This window comes from Dermacentor variabilis, chromosome 2 (assembly GCF_050947875.1).
Source record: "Dermacentor variabilis isolate Ectoservices chromosome 2, ASM5094787v1, whole genome shotgun sequence".
NCBI classification, from domain to species: Eukaryota; Metazoa; Arthropoda; class Arachnida; order Ixodida; family Ixodidae; genus Dermacentor; species Dermacentor variabilis.
The window spans coordinates 173,906,901-173,922,374 of NC_134569.1; the positions used below are offsets into that span (position 1 = coordinate 173,906,901).

General features: G+C 49.1%; 1 protein-coding gene across 2 annotated transcripts in view; it reads left to right on the top strand.

The window, feature by feature from the left end:
- Positions 1 to 15,474, top strand: part of LOC142572953 (N-acetylneuraminate lyase-like) — a 41,075-nt gene that overhangs the window by 18,125 nt on the left and 7,476 nt on the right. The window contains exons 10-11 of one of the 2 annotated variants that reach the window (XR_012826178.1): positions 6,585 to 6,624; positions 8,536 to 8,739. Coding sequence is in view for 1 of the 2 variants with exons in the window: in XM_075682430.1 (XP_075538545.1) it covers positions 6,585 to 6,624; positions 8,536 to 8,681 (186 nt within the window). In the remaining variant the exon portion in view is untranslated. Of the gene's footprint in view, positions 1 to 6,584; positions 6,625 to 8,535; positions 8,818 to 15,474 lie in introns of those variants that run through there. The other variant, XM_075682430.1, reaches the window with a different exon arrangement.

The following is a 15,474-nucleotide window of genomic DNA, read 5'->3' on the forward strand; positions in this document are numbered from 1 at the left end:
GCTGCAGACATTTCAGCTGGGTCACCGCAGTCCCACACATTTTCCACGTAGCGATCATACTCATTCCGTTAAAGCCCCAATTTTAGTAGATCCTCAGCGATTTCCCTTGCCATAATTTTTCCCACGAAGAGGACGCGCAATCGCGCGCTTAGCATGAACTTCATATTCCCAATAAATGAGAAGCCACTGCACACCAAATGATCCACACGCCTATTCGTTCCTCCGAAACTCAACAGTGAACCGTGTTTGACCTCCGCACATCAGTCAACAATATGTACGTCTTCAGAAAGCTGCAGTGCTGATGTCGTCGTTGATGCTTCTGACAGATTCCACCGTTATTCCCACGACTCTTGTATGCACATTAGACCGCAGTGCATGCTTTACACGATTGACCACGACACCACGGCATCGCAGCCAGACAGCCTTTGTTCGAGAGAAAGGGACCAAGCCGCATCCGCTGCAACGTATTACAGCGCTCAATCACCAGCAATTCGAAACTACATGGCCAGAAACTTCTGTATCAACAACACGAATCGAGAAAATACCGCAACAGTCAGTTCTTCTCGAGAAACGAAGCCAAATTGCTTACTGCCAAGACGAAACCAGAATATGAGTACTAGTACCAACTTACGTAACTTTCAAGGCGAAGACAATTTAGAGTAACGTACGTATAGAGATCAAAGTGCCCCGCGACTCTCGAGCCTTCTTCCGCATACTGCAATTCAACAAGTCGCTACCACTTCAGAAGCTCACACGCTCAATGTAGCGTCGCACACTGTCAAATGACAGAAGCGCGCATTCTGATTGACGTCGCAGCAGTCTTGGAAGAGTCTTTTGAGAAGCCTGGCACACTGCACTCGCCACCAGACAAATCGCACAAGAAGGAGCAGTAGACAAGCTGCACATTCATCTCCACATCAATTTCCGCCAGCAATCAAAGGCATCTGCCAATAGATACGCTACATCAACAACTGTCCCAGCAACATCAAAAAGATAAACAATATAAAGAACAGCTCCAACGAGGAAAACTACACTACAAAACTACACCCAAGGCCGAGTCAACAAACACGACGTTTTGCAAGAAAGAAACACCTCCGAGTACACCCACTGTCCAAGGTAATCGGTTGAGGACAGTCGAACATCATGTCTAAAACGTCGTAGCCCTCGCCATTGCCGCGGGTTAGCCGGTCTCGCCAGAACACCCCATGCCCACTCCACCCGCATACGCGGCCCCCTTTGAACCGTCGGGTAGCCGTGCCGACCCACACAAGTATCAAGATGGCCAGGCGAGATGAAGTGTTCCGCATCTGGCAGTGTAAATGCAGGAATTTCACTGCGTGGAAAGTCTCCCTGTAGCAATAGCTACACAGCCACGACACCAAGCCCCATGCAATCTTACTGCAAGAAACTCTCACCCACACCGCCACGTTCAGCGGTTACCAGTGGTTACCCGGCCTTGCCGGAGGACGCGGTACCGCCACGCCCCTCTCTAAAAAGCTCACATGCCTCGCGCACGACCTCGGCACGTCCAAGATAAACACGTCATGACGGAGATTCTCCCAAGCGATGCGTCCAGACAAAGTGTATACATCCTCAACGTGGACAGCAGCCCCAGACAAATGAGTCAACGTTTCAGACGTCTATCCCAGAGAGCCACCCGTCTTGCAGGCTCAAACCTGCTCGTGATAGCTGGCGACTTGAGCGCTCAGCATCGCCCCTGAGATTAGTTCGTGACACCCCCAAGTGTACCGCGCTGTGGCAGCATGCGAACGACCTGGATCTCACCTTAGTGACAGACAAGGTGTTCCTCACCCGCATCGACACGTCCACGCAAAGAAACACCCCCCCGGACATCTGATTCGTGAATAACACAGCCGATGCCTACTGGTCCTGTCTTCCGAAGGATCTTGGCAGCGACCATCTCATACTGCCCGTGCACTTACCCACCATCGTCAGGAAGCCCAATTCGTACACGTGCGTCGACTGGGACCTCTTTCGCAAGACTAGTGCCTAACGACTCCCTACCGACACTGCCGTGAACCTGGATAACTGGACGGCTCAGCTCAAGGCCGACGTCGGTACGGTCACGAAAACAGTCAACACAGACAGGCCAACCGAGAAGATGGACAGCCTCCTCGCCCACTTGCTCAAGGCCAAACAATCTCTACTGACACGATGGTAGAGACAGCATCTCAACCGCAGTCTCCGTAAACACATTTCAGAACTGAAAAGGAACATAACAGAACAATGCAGCACCCTATCGAAACATCAGTGCGACGACGTCTGTAACTCGGTCGACGGACAGGTCCGCAACGGGAAGACCTGGAACCTCCTCAAACACCTGCTAGACGATACCAACACCCGCACGAACCAGCGCCACTCGCTCACCAAAGTACGGCACCAGGCCAAAGGCACCGCTTCGCCGGAGGACGTTGTCAAGACCCTTGCGCATAAGTACCTACCGATACCCACAGGCCCGCCGACCCTACATCCCGATTATACAGGTACCGACAACACCCTCCTCGGCACCGAATTTTCCTTCGAAGAAGTGTGCCGGGCTCTCCATGAACTGAACGGCCGTTCCGCCCCGGGCCCCGATGGCATAACCAACAAGCTCCTCCGAAACTTAGATGACCCTTCGGTCGTGTACCTCATGGTCGCCATCAATGACGTGGGGGGGGGGCCGAGGCCAGGGCCTGACGCCTGGAAACTCGGCCAGAGGATCCTCATTCCAAAACCAGGCATGGCGCACGGCTTCGATAACCTTCGCCCCATCTAGCTCACGTCATGCATTGGTAAGGTGGCCGGGCCTGTCGTACTCAACAGAGTGGGCCGGTATCTAGAAGACCAAGACTGTTTCGCACACCGCATGATCGGCTTCTCACCCAGGCTCTTGACGCAGGATACGATGCTTCTCCTGAAACGCCAGATCATAGACGCCGCGGCCACTTGGGGCAACCGCCCCATTCTCGGCCTCAACCTGGAGAAGGTGTTCGATAACATGAAGCACTCGGCAGTACTTACGGCAATCGCGGACCTAGTCGCCGAGCGCCGGTTCTACGAGTTTGTCCGCTCCTTCCTAACCCGCCTCAAGACCGTGCTCCTTGCCGTAGACCTCACGTCTGAAGAAATAGAGCTCGGACAGTGTAGCACCACCCGGGGCTCTGTCCCCTCGTCGACACTGTTCAACCTGGTGATGATCGGGCTCTGCGAATGCCTCTCGAAGATACAACGCCTCAACCATACGTTATACGCGGACGACATCACCATCTGGTGCTCCGTGGCGCCGGACAACTTTATTGAATCCGCTCTGCAGGAGGCAGTCGAAACCGCCGAGTCCTACCTCGACCACATGCACCTCAAGTGCTCCTCCTCCAAATCGGAGCTGTTACTGTACTGTCCAAAACGACAAGACAAAAGGCCTAAGGGGTGGAAACCGCCACCGAGCGCAACACCACCGTCCGCACCAGAAACTGTCACCCAATCCCCAGGGTCAACTCCATCCGAGTACTGGGAATGATAATCGAGGCTGGAAGGTCAAACGACCAAACGTTCGACAAGCTGACGAGAAAGACGTAAAACACGATACGACTCGCACGCAGAGTGGCGAACCGTCACCACTGCCTCAAAGAAGGCAATCTGCTACGTCTCATATACGCGTTCGTCCTGTGTCACTTTACCTACGTCGCAGCAGGGCACACGAGGAAACAATCGGAGCATGACAAGCTGGATACACTCACCCGAAAGGTAGTGAAGCGGGCCCTCTAGCTCCCGATCACCGCGCCGACCTATCGAATCCTGGAGCTCGGGGTGCACAATACGCTCGAAGAGATCGCTGAGGCTCAGGAGAGAGTGCAGATGATACGGGAGTGACGACGACTAAGACGGGCCCGTCACATCTTGCGCGAGTTCGGCTACTACCCACCGAACACCCAGGATCCACCGGAGTTTACGCCGGTTCCCGGCGAGCTGCGCTACCTGATCACGATCGCACTCACTCCGCGAAATCTACATCCGAAACACAATCGAGGCAGGCGCCTAGCCCAGGCGACCGCATTCCTCAAACGCGTAAACAAGAATGCGACGACGTCGCTTTCGTGGACGCCGTCACCTATCGATGAAACCAAACCTTCGTCGCGGTAATGGTCTCGTCCTCGCAGCGGACCCCAAACGCCGCCACTGTACTTACACGCGACCCCGAGCGGGTGGAGCAAGTGACCATGGCCCTGGCAATGCTCGACGACAAGCGAAAGATAATATTCAGTGACTCCAGACCGGCCATCAAAGCGTTCGAGAGAAGAGTCGTCTCCGACCAGGCGTTACGTGTCCTCTGCGGCGCTGATTAAAGCATCTTAAAGCACCACACCGTCACCTCGTTTCCCGTCCACCTGGTCGGATCCCGGCGTTTCGCCCAACCTCAACGAGATAGCCCACGACTCTGCGCGCCCACTTACTGACCGCGCCTTCATTCCCGAACAACCGCGTCTCGATGAGTTGGAGGCGAACAGGGACGCCACAGTAACGTGCAACGAAATCACTGAACACTTTCACTTGGGACGACGTCTCTTTCCGCCCCCGCACCCCGAACTAAACAGGCCTCAGGCGCTAACGCTACGCTTGTTACAAACACGTACCTAGCCCAACCTCGCCATGTTACACGTCATCTACCCGGACGTCTACCTCGACGATGCGTGCCCCTCATTCGGGTTCACGGTGACACTCGCACACGTGCTCTGGGAGCGTAGAGAATCTCGTGTCCAACTCAACCTCCGAGAAGTGGGAGAAGATCCTACGAAGCCGGCTCCCACAAGACTAGCAAAGGACCTTCCAGAAGGCTTTGCGCAGCGGCCGCCAGGTACTCCCAGTCGATCCCTGCGTGGGAGACGCCCACTGCGCGCTGATGTGCGTCCTTAATAAAGTTTGTGCAATCCACTCTCAAATAGCGTGTGATTATTTCACTAGCGACTGCGTTCCTGCATGTGTCGCCGGTCCTTCTAAGTTCAATACTAAACCACGAACATGGAGTCATGTTGTGCCCGGGAGACATTGCATCTAATGGGTTACGACAGAGCGGAATATGGAGCTCGACCGATTACTCAACGAGTGATTATCCCCCGTCCAGACATCCCCACACTTCAGGCGTCCTACACGCACCGGGATATCCTAGAACACCAATTTCGAGAAAGACGACGCTACTCCCCGGCGCACCCTCAGCTAGTTGTAATGGAAGCGCGTGAGTGGCTCCGCCTACAGACAAATACGTACTAGCACTTACAGTTAAAACATACCATCCACTCCTGGGCGTACGTGGGAACTTGCCCAAGCTGTAGAGGGCAGCCAACTGTCTCCCACATTACGTGGCATTTCGGGCTCTAGCCACCTAAAATTATTACGCCACCCGTTCCGGCAGCGAAAATCAGAGCAGAGCATTGCGAGACCGGCCCACAAGCGAGGAAAAGAAGGCCCAAGTGACACTCCTCGACCAAGCACGGTTGGCTGCTGGGGCCAGTGGATCCCTGGACTAGGAGCCCTACCCATCTGCTTCCCCAGCTCTTTTCTTTTTTACTCTAAACCTTTTTAGATTGAGTTAATTAAAAGGTTGCGCCACTTCGTTTCTAGTAATCAGACAGAACAAGAACCTGCTATGACCTGCTATAACCTGCTAACAATACTTCAATCTCCACAAGGTTCTCGAAAATACGAATATCCTGGCCCCTGCAATCGGTGCCAATGAAGTTGGTCTGTCTGTGTATGACTTCTGTCGGTCGCGCTGATATCACGCTCCAAAACAGGCAGCGCAAAAAAGGAATCACTAGTGACAAGCAATAGCGACGACCTGTTTTTTGCAGAAAGGAAAGTGTTCTTGACGAATTCATTTTCAAACACTTCGAGGCACTTCGTTCATGTAAGTGTGCAAGTCAACCAATAAGCTGGGACTGAATTGTTCTCGAAGGGACGTACGACCACCAGTAATTGCGGTACCATGAGGAAAAAATGGAGGTGTGTGAGGAAAATGTCATATGAAAAACGAAACAATTTTAAGAGCTTTGAACAAAGTAAAAGATCACAAGAATATCCCTTCATAATCATCTTAGCCTTTGTAGTTTCATAATTATGTGTGCCTGCTGTCTACATAATGTGGTGTCCAAAATATTACCTCCACCTTTATACAATAGTTAATATTAAAACTTTGGTTGATCTTTAGCAACGCACCAAGAATATCGAAGAAGAACCCTGCTTTAATAATTCAGCTTTGAGATTACAATCAGGAATAGAACTCTCTTTCAAGAACTGAGTTTTCTTCACACGAAATACAGGTTGCGTGACTAATAATGGCGCCTACTTACAAAGAAGCATTGCGCTCAATCTTTGTTCAATTTCGTCATGGCTAATCAACGTATCTGACTATTTTCTAAGAATACTGCAGTGCATACTCATGGCGGCTTCTTTATATTTGATGTGGTAATACACTATTTGAACTGAATATTCAATATATATACTGAAACCCTATATACTGAAATTCAAATGCGAAAGCCAATACGGATGCAGATCACCCGCAACATGACTTTTTTTTTTCAACTCAGGACAAGCTGAAGCATGGCATCGATACCCTCTGCAATCATGGTATGTTTTGTTATATATTTAAGCTAAACACCGCGCACTGCATAGTGCGCTTTCATTCTTCAGACATGAAATTAATTCTGTGTCTAATGGAAGTTTAAAATGACAAAATGTAGCAGTAACGTACCGTGGCCAACAATCTTATTTTGCATACTTAATATGTCAAATCTACATTATCATGCAGTTTGGACCTTAAGAAAGGCAAAGAAACTGCCTTAGACCTGAATTATAAAACGGTCCTGCACGCGAAGCTCCTCCGCCACTCAACCCCGTTATGCACACAGTCGTCCCTCGAATGAAAAAGACGCTACGATTCACAAGAATTGATGTGAAACGTCAGTAAAGAGCAGTGACTATATCGGCCAATGATTGGCGTTGCCATCCACTTCCGGGCTTGGAGATTTACATAAGGTCGGCTTCAGGGCTCCTAGGTAAAACCAGAAATCGGCCAGTGCATGTCAACACAAGTCGGGCTTCTTTTCAAGTCAGAGACGCGGTGAGCAAGATTATTTTTGAAGAAAGGCTAAGGAACGAGGATGAAAGGAAATAACCGTCTGAAGGGCTCAAACATCTGTACCTCAACAGCGCGGACACGGAATGGAAAAAAAGGTCAAGAAAGCGGGAACCGAGTACCCAGTACATGAAACTGTCAATGGACAACCTGAAGTCATAAAAAGAAAGTGATATAAAGAGAGACTGCTTATAGGATGCAAAGCATGGAAACAAAAAAAGGCAGTAGACATTTATGAAAACGACAAGAAAGAAATCAGGGGTGACAATATGTATGATAACGCAAAGAGTGCCTTGCTATTGAGGCCCGACCTGGACGACTGAGGACAAAAAAAAATAATCATAATGGAGCACACAGGCGTCCCACGATGAGGTGTACGTAAGGAGCTCGGAAATGACTTGGCACGTCCTAAATGAATACTAAGATTAATAATACTAATACGTCCAGCAAGGTTCGTAAGGGGTTTCTACCTTCCAGAAACGATTTACTTCAAAGATGGAAGAATAAACGGGTTGTCAGTGGATATACGTAAGGGATGGTTAGATAATTGGTGGAAGATAAAAAAAGAGAAGAGATTTATAGAACCGGAGTGATTGCAAGTGAGCGTAATGATACAGTATAATGATAAAGATTATAAATACGAAAGATCGATATCAGGCATGCAAAAAGAGAAGATACCAAAAGATACAGTCAAAGGGGATTAGATCAAGCAGGCTAGAAGAATACTTGATCCCATTTCATAGGGTATACCAGTATATACCACCATCGTCGACTCGAGTTGGAGGGCTGAGTGGAGGAACCCTCTAGAATATGAGAGTTCGACACTCTAAGCTCAGCTGACGTTACTTATAAATGTTTTTGGCAGAACTGGTTGCGTAGCAAGAACAAATTACTTTCCATGTATAGTGCTCTGATGTGGCCTTTAAAGCGTGTTGTTATGGGAGCAGTGAGGCCTGTTGCTAAATACGCACTGAATTTCAACAAAGAGGACGATTTGGCGCGTAGCACGCGCGGCTGGTTTGGGCAGCTATTTTGTTTGTGAAGCAGCTTGTAAATAACCTGCAAATACATCTTCTGATGTGATCGTGTCACAAATTCTGCCTCGTTGCCATAGACCGCCTTAAGGTGGATGGAATATCATCGCCACACTATCGCCCTCAGTCTAATCTGGTATTTTCTTTAACTGACACTTTTTAACAAAGCTAAAAAACAATCTTCCTTATTATCAAGCGGGATATTGCATGATGGCACAGATACAAACAAAGCAAAGCGCTACTATTGCCGTGCCACTACTCGCTTGATACAGTTGCTGGTATTAGTTACGAAAGTAACAATTGCTTTAACTCTGCTCAAATTTTTAATTCCGGTTTGGAAAGCGTGAAACGTGTGGTCTGTGTTTCCAGGTTTCTCCGTGGCTGCTCTGAAGGCTGCCGCCAACAAAGTCAGCGGGCTCAACTTCGGGGACACTCGAATACCCGTCTGCCCCTTGCCCGATGACAAAGCTGAGAAGCTTGCTGAGGAGATTAGAGCCCTGGATATACTCATCTGATGCCAGCCGGATGGCACAGAGTGTGCTTTTTTCCATCACCGATATTCGTGAAGCGCAAGTAAGACATGTAATTGGTAAAATGCGACAAGAGCCTCCGTTCTCACAAGAAGTGAATGAATAAAATTTATCTTTGTAATTGCATGTTTGTGCGAAAAACACAAGGAGAAAAAGCGTGGACTTTCACCTTTATGGTCATAATCAGGGAAATCAAATCAACGGTATTGTGGCCATTAAAATTGCATGCAGAAGGACAAAACATCACGATTGCAGAAAGGCTATATATGTATGGTAATAAATAAAGAGGTTTTCATCGTTATTTTTAAACGCCATCGGTGAGATTATAATGCATACAATAACTTCTTTCACTTTTTTCACGAATGTCTACCGCAAAAATAGACGATGGCTGTTCGTTTTTTCCCGTGACACAACAATAAGGACAAAGCACAAGGGAGAACATGAAGTCCTTCCTGATTATATGTTTGATTTGGAATTGATTCCCACTGCAATATATAAGGAACGCTTAGATAAAGTTACAAGAGCGGTCGAGTACTGAAACATATCAAGCTATGCACTTGCTATGAAATGATTTCCAGTACCTTAGATTCACTTGGCACAGTAAAGTAGTGTCCAACACGAAAATTTGTAGTTTCATTCACGAGAATGCGTTGCCGAATACCAATGCTTAATTTTTATTACCACAGGCCTAGTTCGGCACCTTCCCCTCATTGTTTTTATTGCAACAATCCTGAAATTATGGAACATTTCTTCACAGAAAGTCGTAGGTTCGACGTGCACAGAAAATGACTTCTGGAAGGTCCTTCGCCAACATGGTTTGGGCATTACGCTCCCTGTGAAACTGTCTCTTCAGGCGTCAGCACTAGGACACTGCAATAGGAATGTGTTCGATGCCATATTTATTTCGTTTGTCAAAAAACGAGGCTGTCATGTTAATTTCCCTCTTTTACTTTCCTCTCTATGTACACAAAAATATTAACCTAAAATTTTAACATAATACAGCCTGAAAATTGATAACGATTAGTATTCATTTATTATCGTTCTTAAAAACAAGATTCTATTTCAGTACTCTTCCCTTCTTACCTACTGCCGCCCGATTCATGGCCGATCCCCCGTAGTGGGTTGAGCCGTATCCGTAGGCACTAAACCAAACCAAGGTAATAAATGAGCTCGTACAGTTCCATATAAGGCAAAGAATAAGTCACCGCTAGAAAATTGAATGTGAGCCTACGAAGTTATAGTTTATATTGTCACGGGCCTTCAGGAGTACTCTTGAGGGTTTAATAAACTGCAGAGCAGCTGGCTCCCGGAAAACGCCTCCGTCTGCGCTGGCTCGCGAGCAGGGAAGAGAAGCGCGGTGTTCTTTGTTCTTCTGGGCTCGAACCCCATTCTTGCCCTCGATCCACTACCTAAATGCGGCAATATGGCCAGGAATCCCTGACAAAAACAAAAGGCTGACTTGGTGATTATGATTTTGCAACGCGACTGCGTAACCGCTAGCTATGATGTGGGCTGAGCGCGTTCAGTCCAAACCTCAAGCTCGCCCAAACGCTTGGAGACCTTAAAAATGCCCTGAAAGACACTCCTATGTAAGAACAGAATGGCCTCAATACTAAAAGATGTCATTTCACATGAATCTCATTTCACAAGTTTTTTTCAAATCCTTCAACTAAGGGCCGAGTTATCGCGCCGATACCCGGTTGTCACTCTCTTTCCGTCTCCGTTAGCGCGCTGGAAGATACGAAGCGGAGAAGCAAAAAGGACAAAACCCTGCCCAAAAGGTTGAATTAATACGGTAGTGCAGTACACCACCGCAATATCGGAGGCACGCGCGGCAAACGCAGCTTCGCGCAAGTGCCGTACATAGACAGGCATTGTGAAGATGAAATGACGATTCTATCATTTTGAGCTGCAGACATTCGTATGTTTCATTTCTTGCGCCGAAGATTAGCAGTTATTCATAACTGACAATAATCTCACGATCACCACATCAGCCAGTTGGCCCTGGTGGGTCCTGCTGCTTGCGGTGGCGCTTGATGACGCCATTGTGGAAGCGAGCGAAAGCATTATTTTTTGCCGTTTTTCACACGATATTGCACATTCTCTACTGATTGCAGTGCCGTGACATTTGGCGCAAGCATTCGCGGCAGACTCTACGTTTCAGTTTGTGCTTCCGCCACGACATTTGAAGGTAAAGCATGGTCTAGGCCGTTCTGGTTTCTAGTATAACGCTGCTCTCAGCTGCTCGAGAGTTCGCCAGCTGACTTGACCATGCACTCGCGCACCCGTTCGCGAAGCAACACTTCCGGCTAGCCACCATTGCTCACGTGAAAAGATGAACACGGCGTGATGCAAAGCATTATGCAGTTAACGCGGCAAGCGCCCGCACCACCACAGACTCCCATAGAGATCGGTGAGGCGTGACAAGGCCGCTGCGGAGCATCCACGGTACTGCGAGCGCTATCGGCGGGTCAAGGCACCCGTGATGCGCGGAGGGCCACATTATCTGGTAGGGGTGCAGAGAACGGACCTTTGTGTCAATTTAAGAATCTCTCCCGATTGGTGGCAACGCAGACTGCATCGCGCGTGCTTCAATTAATAGACAGACCTTCTATTCAGGCAGGCGGAGCTCGCACGCTGTCGGTGTCTGCGCTGAAGGAGGCTACAGCTGCGACGGCAGCGTGCAATTGAATTGCCTATCTAACTAGCTTTTCTGGGCTGAGACTGTTCCAGAACTGCCAGGAGAAAAAAGCTCAGCTTAGATAGCACAGAGAGAGAGAGAAACATTTATTGAATCATAAAATGGAATTCTCGCAGATCGAGGTCTTCTCTTCTTCACGCTGTCTTCTCGTCGAAGGGAAGCCTCTTCAGCACGGGCGGTCCCTCAGTTCGGGGCTCCACTGAGTTTGGCCGCGTCCCTAGCGTGCTCCACCATCCTTCTTTGGACGGCGAGCTCGCAGCTGACGAGCCGGCTCTCCCAATGCTCAGCACTCGGGGGTTTATGATCGCGGAATGCGTCGTTTCGTTCGCACTCCGAAGTTATGTGATAGAGTGTGGGTGTAGTCTCGCACCAGGGGCAGGTGTCCCTATACTGCGTTGGGAACATCTTGTTGAATATGAAAAGGTTGGGGAAGGTGTTTGTCTGGAGCCTACGCCAGCCCGTTGCTTCCTCCTTCGTCAGCGCTTTATGGGGCGGTGGGTACTTGGATCTAGTCCCCCTGTATTGTTGCAGTAATTCCGGATAACTGTCACTGAGGATCCCGGCGTAACTAGCGCGGTAGTCCTGCTGCTGCCCAGCCCGGAATCTATTAGCTCGAGCTAGACCGTACGCCGCCTCGTTACCCATTATGCCCTCGTGTCCAGGTATCCAGATCAGATTGTGTTTGATTTTCGCCTCCTCCGAGGGGTTACCCCCTCTGAGGATCCTAAGGGCAGTTTTGCATATTCTGCCCCTCATGTAGTTGCGACATGTCTCTTTCGAGTCTGTGAGAATATTTAGCGATTTATTCTCCCTATATCCTTGCATAGCACAAGAAACTTGATAACACAATAAAAGATCTTCGGCCTCCCGACACTCCCGTATATTCAGATTCAGCTTTGTGTTCGCTTACCGCACTGTTTACGGTGTTTAGTGTATTTGATTTTGATAGAACGTCACAACAAAGATGCTGTGCGCCTAAGTAGCAGGGCTGCGCAAGCGCTACAATAAATAAAGATATGTACAGACGTCACAGGACTTCGATGGGGGCGAAATGCGAAAACACCCGTGTGCTTAGATTTAGGTGCACGTTAAAGAACCCCAGGTGGTCAAAATTTCCGGAGTCCTCCACTACGGCGTGCCTCATAATCAGAAAGTGGTTTTGGCACGTAAAACCCCAAATATTATTATTATTATTAGACGTCACAGGACCGGAAATATACATACCTATGTGGTGGCTGCAGGGTGATTGCAGGCCAACACGTTCAACTGCCACTTTTTACGTGTAATAAAGACTTCCACAGCCACATTGGTTGTGGAAGTGTATATCTTCATCTTGTTCATCTGGTTAATGGCTGTAGAGGATCCGCGACGTTATTTCACGTGACGCTAGAGTGCCAGCACCCACCACCTGGACACATACCTTAGAACAACGTCATCTCAAACGGGCATAGCTGGAAGGATTTGCTAAGAGACGGAAAGCCCCAGATTCAGCAGGCATTGGTGATGCGGGACAGCGACATCGCCATGATCATTGTAGCCCTGGACTAGGGGCCCCACCTTTAGTGCTAGCATTTCAATAAGCTTACCCCTCTGTCGCTCCCGACAGAAGAGCTAGGATCACATGTTCTGACTGAAAATAGTGATACAACGCAAATTGCGTATAGCCAAAGATCACTAAGCCGAGAATCTCCATTGGGAGCAAGCTTTTCTCAATAGTGCCCCTTTCCCTTGGGCAAGCTGTAGTGCAATTTGAGCTAGTGCACTTCGACGCCGGTGCCATTTGCAAGGCTCCCACACGGGAACGCTTAGTGACACTCGCTGTACTGGGCACTCGTCGGCGAGTGTGTTCTGCTTACACAGCTCGCGGCAGCCAAGTGTGTATCCTGGTCAGCAATGAATAAAAAATATGTATAGTAATATTGAAAGCATAATAAATATAAGTCTTTCATAGCATTTATCTTTAAATTGCTTGCGCTACATGATAATATAGTGTGCCACAGTGGGAAAAAAAAACAAGGACAAGAACAGCACATAGCTTCTCTCACTCTCCGGCTGTTTACAGTCACACTGGGTAATGGTGCGCAGTTTGACGGAACGGGCCGTTTCTATTGGTACTGGTCAAGTCGCCGCCACTGCCGTCCTTGTTTGTAAATGCTGTTCCATACATTAACATACTGCTTTCGTGGATGTGCTTTTTTAGTTAGCCAATATATGATTTGCCTTCTGACTTCCAACTGCTATCGCCACCATTTGAAAGAACACTTTTCTTTCTCGTGTAGCAGCGCACAGCCAAAATTACACTCACCATGCTGAAGTGCACTTGGTCAAAGTGCATTTTAGTTTGCCCTTGTGACAGGGCTATAATGCGTTTAATAAAATGAAACTCTACATGTCAAAAGCAAATGTATCCATATTGCAGCTATGCTCGAACGGTTGAAGCACGCCGTCCTGAACACAAATTTCTCTTGCTGAGAGTGTCCGTAAGAAATATTCACGCTGCACTATTCCTGTTAAGGTTTGTTACAGCGAGCTGTGCACTGTTACCACTGCTTACTCTCGGTAGTACCGCTGCAGGTTGTGACATTTTCTTCGAAGAGGTATGGTTGCTTTCCCGGGCGACTGCAAGCAACGTGCCATGTCGAGCGCCGAAAGTTGTGCGCGATTGCCGGACCTGCTTCACCTCTATTGAGGGATAGTGCAGGGGCTGTTTTCCTTTTCTTCTACTTGACACGAGACGAGTGAACGTGGTTGTCAAGCGAAATGGTCGCGGCGCTTTTTCTGAAGGACGAGCCCGCTTGCGACTCCCTATGTGGCTTCGTGAGATACGGCGTCGGGTGCGTCGGGAACTCCAAGAATCTCGGCGACGCGTTCGGTGTTGAGAGCGGCGCGCGGAAGTCGCGATAGGTACTGTAGTATGCGTGGACTGGCTCTCTCCCTCATCAATTTCGCTGTACGCGATCGTGAATCCTGTAGTACTTCCATCATCAGTGCCGCCAGTCCGGTAGTCATGTGACACAGGAAGCGCTTCCGAGGGCGATTTGTCAACCAGGGGCCACAGCCACGCTTCCGTGAGCCTCTGCTCCTCGGGGATGCCGTTCCTCTGGAGGATCAGGTACACCGCCATTAAGGCGCTGATGATGCTCGCAACCAACGCTGCTGCCAAGATCAGACGCTTGAGTGTGCGCGTCGGCAGCGACATGCATTCTGCACGACGCGGTAACCCAGTGTCCGCGGATCGGGGGTGGCACTGTGTCTGCAAGACCAGTTCGTGACATGGCGTCAGCAGCGACTGTGAGTCAGGAGACGACAGCAGCGAGGTCGTTGAGGCAGGAAGCGGAGCTCGCTCAGGTACGTGGCTCACGGCGGTGCACGTCAGGGAAAGAGGTGGCATCACGTAGTATTCGGACAGCACCGGAGCAGACAGGCTGCCTCGAGGATGCGGCGTCAGCTTGGCTCGGAAGATCTGCAGGGCTGGTTGCGCTGCCATTGGGGCAGTGCACAATATCATTAAGCGGAAATCACGGATTGCGCTTTACTTGCGACTAGGCAGTGAATGTACGAATGAGAACGATTTCAGCGGCGCGTCACCCGGGAAGATACGGGAATCCGAGACAGAAGAAGATGAAAAATATGGTGATGATGATGTGTCTTCAAGGCATGGCACGAACCCACAGCGGGGAATGTGCCTAGAAACGGGGGATTTTCAGTTACTGACATTCTCAAGACGATATTTCTTTTTAGCCTCGTAGCGCGAGTGTCAACTGCGCTCCTACGTTCGACACCAGCGCCGGCCTTCTGCGAGAGGCTGCGGGATAATGAAGAAAGGGCTGCACTTTCGGTGCGTGTTCTGACGTTGTTGTGCTTCAGACATGTTCTTGGTGCACCTAATGAGCTGTTTGTTAAAGTTTTACGATTCTTAGGACACTTCACATGCTTTCCGAAAGCTAGTTATGTATCTATGTTTATTTCAATGTATGTTTGCATTTATTTAACCGATTTTCCGCTTTCCCGGGTGACACAGTAGTCAGTGGTGAAATGGGTAGCACATTTATTAATTTTTTTATTTAGCAATACTGC